We start from the raw sequence: 6864 nt of genomic DNA on the forward strand, positions 1-6864 counted from the left end.
AAAATTGTCTAACGAAAATATGATTTCATTATATTATTCAACCTACAAGAGAGAAGAAAATAATTGTTAAAAAAAAACAAAAATATATTTATATAATTATACGAAACCTCAAACAGTATAATTTGCTTTATTACTTTTAAAGTATAGAAATCAAAATTTAATTTTGATAAAGGAAAAATGAAAAAAATCGAGACATTTCTCGTTATTTTAATTTTTATTAATTCGGCAGTTATTTTCTACTACATGCGTGCGCTGTGTGACAGAAATTCAGCAAAGTGGCTCTTTCTCTTTGTCCAAAACTTATTTTTCAATATAATAAAATTGGATCAGATTCTTCCATTACCGACTCTCCTCAATCATCCTTAGTTCCTTACAGCAAAAACAATAAAATAATACTAAATTTTTTATAAAAATAATAATACTACACTTCACCACCAAACCAAAGCAAAAGGGAAAGAGGGTGTCTTTAATTTCACAGTTTCATAGCAATTATCGACAAAAAATCCAAAATTTCCACTCACATCTCTCTTTGTTTATGACATCTCAAACATTTATCTACTCTCTACCCACTTTCTCAGTTCCAGGTTCCTCTCTCTATCTTCATGTTACTTTTTTTTAAAAAAAAATTCATTCTTTCTCCGTTCCCCTCTTACCCACTTCAATTTTTAGCTTCCAATTATCGTTTTGATCCTTCTGATTACTTCTTACTTTGATAATCGAAAGTGGGTCTCTTCCTTTTCTCCAATTTTGGGTCGATTCTCTGTTTTTTTTATTGAAATTCTGTTGTTTGCACACACACACTTTGGGTGTGATTTATGTCTTTTTTATGTTCTAAAATTATGATCACGATTTTTCATCTTATAGTAATGATGTTCATGTTGTTGGTTGAGTCATTTGCATAGCTTGATAGTAAAGAAAATAATTTTTTTTCTTTTTTGGTCCTAAATTTGAAGTTGAGATGGTGCAAGGGAAGTTGTCGGCGAGTGGCAAAAGACTAAAAACTGAAAAGTTTTGCCATTTGAATAATCAAATTTTGGCATATTCTTATTTGAATTTTATATTAGTTATTTTATGTTACACTCGTGAACTTTGTGTTGATCTTACGTTATGGTTCTGATTTTGCTGTTCTGAAATGTGTACATGTTGCATTGGACTTTGGAGCATGAGCATTAGCTGCATTGACCAGATATTCATGTGCACTAAGTCAAGACAAATGATCAATCATTATTTTAAAATATAAAATATTTATGTGGCTCCAAAATTTTTGTTGTCATTTAATAGTTAATACTATAGGATAATAGGAATTGGTCTAAATAATACACACACACGCACATAATTTCTTGTCTAGCTGATTAAAGCTTATTTGTTTTAATTGCTCAAATAATGGCATGACATGAATGATAACTTCAGCGAACTTCACATGTTTTTCAGTGTTGTTATTATTGTTCTTCTTTAATGCTGTTTTGATGTAATTTGCAGGTAAGCAAGAGAAACAATACTCATCTTTATTACAGGGTTGTGTGAACTGAAGAGGGAGGGTACTGGTTTGCGGAGGCAGTGACACTTCTGCAAGCCTAGAATCCTCTCTCCTAGTTTTTTGTGAAAACAGATAGTGTGGTGCTTTTGGAGGATCCTTTTCTCAAAGCTTGCATGTAACACTATCTACATTTTGGTGATCAGTTGAAGTGTGGAAAAAATCTTAAGCTAAAGGCAATTTGGGAAGCTGGAACAATGGGTTCTGTTTGTTGTTGTTTGAGTTTTGATGATTTTGAAGATTATGTAAATCCAAATAGTCCTGTATATAGGAACTGTGTGTGTCTCAGTTGCTTGATACAGAACCTTTTGATTGTGGTATGTTCCTCCTGTTTCCTGTCTCCTTGTGGCTTCCTCTTTTTGTTTTATTTCCTCTTTTTTGGTTCATGGAAAGGTAATGTTGTGTCTTGTGTTATGTGTTGCTGCCCAAAACTTGAATTTTGTAGCTCTCCCCATGACTTATTGCATTGTTTTTTCCCTGAATAACATACTTGAGGTGGCCAACTTGTTGCGTTTGGAGTAAAATACATCTGGTTTTTGTTAGCATTGGTGTGCTCTTGCATTTTCCATTATTTTGGATATATAAACATGAGAAATTATATGTGGGGGATGCTGGCATTAGCCTCTCTTTAGTGTTCCAGTGTCTCATACCATTAGTCTTGAAATGTGTCTGGTAAGAACCTTAGGAAAACTATGTCACAGAAGCTAGCCATTGTAGTTGGAGAGCCAAAGGCTGTATAAACCCCATGCTAGAATCACATATTTCCATGTGAGACTCGAGTTACATACCTTACAATTGAATCCTAACATCCCCCTATGCTCAACAGCTCCAATGTGCACATGGGTTGGCTGTGCACTAGTCCTTTGATTAGTCTTTGACTCTCAGGTGAATATTGTAATCTTAGCGTCACCACCTGCACCACTCATTTGTAGTGGAGAAACATGTAGGAAAGCTTTGATACCAATTAATAAGAACCTTGGGAGAATCACATCACATAAACTAGCCTTTGTAGTTAGAGAGACCAAGGCCTTACAAATCCCACACTGGAATCCCATAATTCCCGCATGGGACTCAAGTCCTATACCCTGCAATTAGATCATAAGTTACCTCTAAGTTTAGAAATGGTGATGTGCTACGTAGATACATTCATAAAGAAATTTTGCAACTGTTATCATTTTATAAGTGACTTTCAAACTTAGTTACCTCTAAGGCAGTTTTGTGTGTGATAAGTATACCATGTGAACTTCTTCTAGTGGTTGCTTGTTTCTCCCAAATGAGCCACAAATAAAATCAAATCAGAGCAATTTTTTAATTACCTGCTACTTGGTTTAGGTAATTTTTTCTGCATCTGTTAATCTAACTATTTAAATATTTTGGAGGTAAATCCACTGTATTGATTGCCATAAACATCAATATTTGGTAGACTGCAACTTGAAGAATATTTTGGTCCTTAAGCCATTTTTCTGGATGATGTATCTTGGCATTGATGAGGGCTATACTTTATAATAACAAATATAACCATTTTCCAGTCTATCTCATATTTCAGTATTCTTCAATATTCCGTAGAGGGGATGCACATTCAATTCCTTCATCTATTCAAGGGGCAGCATCTATAACTTCAGCAGCATCACTCGATAATTCTCTATCTGACATGTATCGCTCTCCTCCAAGGCCATTACCATATGATGCAGAACCCAGATATTTCCGCTCGCAACGTGATGGACTAGTTTCAAGGCGTGAGAAGGGTTCAAGTCATTCAAATGAGGAAACAGAACCTCTAAGAAGTAATGCAGATGTGGATCCAGAATCCTTAAATTCAGGAGACAAATGGAAGGAAAGTGCCTGTGAAGCTGGATCAAAGGAATACCGTTCTAAGTCCTCACTAAGACTTCAATCAACAAAATATTCAACTGGAGTTGGTCTTGTCTATGCATCATCAGAGGAGGAGGATGTCTGTCCAACTTGTCTTGAAGGTAGATATATATATATTTTTTTTATCTTAATAATCTTATATTTTCTACAGAAGACCCATTGATACCAGGAGTTACATTTTCAGGAAGTATTGATCTGTTACTGTAATATGCTTAATGGCACATCTTGACTTGTATCAAGAAATTTGGATGTTTTATTTTAATTTGATATACTTATTGTAGAACATAGATGTTGTTGGGTGACTCTGGTGTATCATTTTCCTTTTACTTAAAAACTTTAGGCTCCCATCTCTTAAATGGTGAAGAAGCAAAACTAAAAGCTGGATATTTCAATTAATTGGGGGTAAGAAAAATGTGCTTCTCACAATGATTTAATTGGTTGATCTTGAAGTTAGATAACAACGTTCCCTTTGTTCCTTTTTATCTATCATTTAATGTAATAGTACACAGACTAAGAAATGTAACTAATATCAATGGTACACAAAGTAAGAAATTTAATTAATATCTTCTTTTATATTAAAACTATTTATAATTTTCTAATATGCCCTTAATCCCTTAAATTTGTTATCTCTTACCAATCATTGTTGTTAAATAGCAATCATGGCACCGCCATGGTAGAATGGCATGGTATATTTTTTTTCCAACCGACATAGGCAATTTGTGAAGGGAGGCCTGCCATGGTGGTGCCATAAGGTGCAATGTTCTGCCATCCACCATTGATAACACTGTTATCAATTATTTTTCGCGCATTTAATTTTCTCATTTAATACACCATTGTTTCTCTCTTTCTTGATAAGCATGTAAAATAATTTAAAATAGATAAAGGGTATAGTGGAGAATCTTGGATGTTGCTGCTATTAACTTGTTGTTGGTAGTGGAAAACACACTATTAGAAGAGCAGGATCTTTGGAGATTATTCTTACTTTTCTTCAACTGTTTTTGCTTGCAGAATACACTAAAGAGAATCCAAAGATAATGACAAAATGCTCTCATCATTTTCACCTTGGTTGCATTTATGAGTGGATGGAGAGAAGTGACAACTGTCCTGTCTGTGGAAAGGTACTACATAGTATTTTCTAAATACTTAGGAAAACGTTTTTTTTAGTTTATTTATTTAAAATATTTGAAGATGATTCAATTGCAACACTGTAATAAAATAACAAACTTCACATTTAATATAATATACAGATTAGGAAAAAATCTATGGACTTCCTGACTTGAACCTTAGTTTGATAAAATAACATGAATATTTTGTTAGTCTTCTAAGTATCGGTATTCTGGGGTGGCCAAGGGTTATTTAACTAGATTTTATTTTTATTTACTGAAGTAAACAGCTGCATATGGGAATTTGTTCTTCTGAAGCTTGGTAGGAGTGTATGTCTTTTGTATCATGTTTAATAACTATTGGTTTGTTGACAGGTGTGTAAAGTTTGCTAGTGTGCTACATATAGTTAAACATAATGAATGCCATAAGCTTAATAGCCTATAATACTAACTGATAAAATAAGAAAAAAGGATTTATTTGATTGGATGGTTGAACTGATTGTAGCAAATATGCCCAAGTTATAGCTGTTTGAGCATGTTTCTCATTATTTGAGCTGACATCTACTTTCACCCTGCTTGCCTTTAGACCTTGAATATGTGTGAAAAATTACACATAGCCATGGGTGCATACATTTGTGCATGAATCTATGTTTATGTATGTATTAAAATGTATATATTAAGCTTTTTTTATCATTATTTTTTATATTGATCAACCCAATATGATGCACTGCGTTAAATAAATAAAGGATTAAACATGTTTTTAATCCCCCTAAAATTTGTATCTCTTAGTCTTTACATTTTAAAATTTTCATATAAGTCTCTTTGAATTCCGCCCCCCCAAGGCCCCACCCCACCCCCCTTCTATGTTGTCCTGCATACTGGGACACACTGAAGCTGACTTGCACAATGTCTAGTGTGCCTGCATGGAGAATAGAAATTTCAGTTGTCATATTATATGGCAATTGAACTGTCAATGTACCCTACGTAAACATATATTGAATGAAATGAAAATTCATGACCTTGTAATATGCCACCCCTAACCGATTCCCAAAAGCTCCTCACTATGCAAAGGTATGGGGGAGGGTCATTGTTAGCAACCTTTACCCTTGCATATGCAAGGAGACTGTTTAAGTGTCTCTATGACCAAGTGGTCGCAAAGGCACAACTTCATCGCATTGTTAGGGCTCACCCTCACAAGAATTTAATAGTTATATTATTCATAGAAATATTTTTCATAACACTTTTTACAATACTACTTTTTCTCTCTATCTCCACATTAATCATCTTCTTTTACACTTCTCTCTCTTATATTTCTCTTTGTTTTGTACAAGTATTGTACAAATACAATTTCTCTTTTAATGTTTTGCCATCTAAGCATTAGTGTGTCCATGTATGCAGATAACGTTGGGTTTATGAAATGTATAATGAAGGATGAGAAAGGAAAAAAGTTTTAAGTGATTGGTTTGAAAAGTTTAAAAATGTAAGGACTAAAACAAATTAATTATGAATTTTATGGTGATTATAAACATAAGCGTGATTTGAGGTAACAGGTGAAAATCCTGTTTGTTTGTGGGGGTAAAACTTGCATATTTACCTTTCTCAAGTCTAAGTGGGAGCCTTGTGCATTGGGTCATCCTTTTTGTTTTGCAAAGTGTTTTTTTTAGCTAAACACTACTATAATTTAAACTTTAATTAATCATGATAGAATTGTTATATATTTTGGCTATTTGTTCTGATCTAGGTGATGGTATTCGATGAAACGACTTTCACTTGATTACAAGGTCTGTGTTGTGGATGAAGTCAGCAACTGAGGCATGGAAGAATATAAGCTTATAGACATTGTGAATACTACATATTAAGTGTCTGTCATGTATAGTAAGTATGAAAAGTTTCCTTAACCATTGTTGTGAGTTCATTCTAATCCCACTTGTTTTTGTGTTTAAAAATTTCCGCATGTCCAAAACCGTGAAGAAAGAAAGAATATCTAATTTTAGATGGAAACTTTGTGATGATGGCTTTAACATATTAACCTGTTATTATTTCTTTCTTTATTGTTCGTTTTGATGATACTAAGTCCACGAGTTTTTAAATAACGGAAAATAGAAGACGCAAAGGAACGTACTATGTGAGAACATGAGATGTAACAAGAATTAGGGGGGGTGTAGGAAATAATTTATTTGAACTTATGAAAGTGATTTATGACAATTTGTTTAGCTCTCTCTCTACTTTATTTCTATAAATTGTAAAGAGAGCCCTGTCGAAGAAAATTTTCAACTTATTTTAGTAAACTTTATAGCTATGTTTTCTCATTTAATAAAAGCTAATTTACCTATTTAGCTAAATGTGCCCTTGGTC

The 6864-nt window shown here is 33.4% G+C and overlaps 1 protein-coding gene across 4 annotated transcripts; it reads left to right on the forward strand.

Moving 5' to 3' along the window:
- Window positions 1-418: 418 nt before the first annotated feature.
- LOC114382447 (E3 ubiquitin-protein ligase At3g02290-like) lies at window positions 419-6534 on the forward strand. Of its 4 annotated transcripts, none has more exons than XM_028341869.1 (5): window positions 419-584; window positions 1480-1851; window positions 3081-3507; window positions 4415-4524; window positions 6251-6534. In XM_028341869.1, the coding sequence occupies exons 2-5, from the start codon at window positions 1732-1734 to the stop codon at window positions 6281-6283; spliced, it is 690 nt and encodes a 229-aa protein (XP_028197670.1). In that variant the 5' UTR covers window positions 419-584; window positions 1480-1731; the 3' UTR covers window positions 6284-6534. The 4 variants fall into 4 exon arrangements, with proteins under 4 accessions (XP_028197670.1, XP_028197672.1, XP_028197671.1 ...); XM_028341871.1 differs by having other exon boundaries at window positions 1681-1851; XM_028341870.1 differs by lacking the exon at window positions 419-584 and adding an exon at window positions 606-722.
- The last annotated feature ends 330 nt before the right edge of the window (window positions 6535-6864 follow it).

The sequence above is a fragment of the Glycine soja genome, chromosome 13 (genome assembly GCF_004193775.1).
Source record: "Glycine soja cultivar W05 chromosome 13, ASM419377v2, whole genome shotgun sequence".
Lineage (NCBI taxonomy): Eukaryota > Viridiplantae > Streptophyta > Magnoliopsida > Fabales > Fabaceae > Glycine > Glycine soja.

What these genes read in the sequence shown, in the direction of transcription:
- LOC114382447 (XM_028341869.1), top strand. Translation starts at nt 1,732, where the DNA reads ATGGGTTCTGTTTGTTGTTGTTTGAGTTTTGATGATTTTGAAGATTAT. An exon ending in TACAGAACCTTTTGATTGTG is followed by an intron (nt 1,852 to 3,080) that starts GTATGTTCCTCC and finishes CTCATATTTCAG; the next exon opens with TATTCTTCAATATTCCGTAG. An exon ending in CTGTCCAACTTGTCTTGAAG is followed by an intron (nt 3,508 to 4,414) that starts GTAGATATATAT and finishes TTTTGCTTGCAG; the next exon opens with AATACACTAAAGAGAATCCA.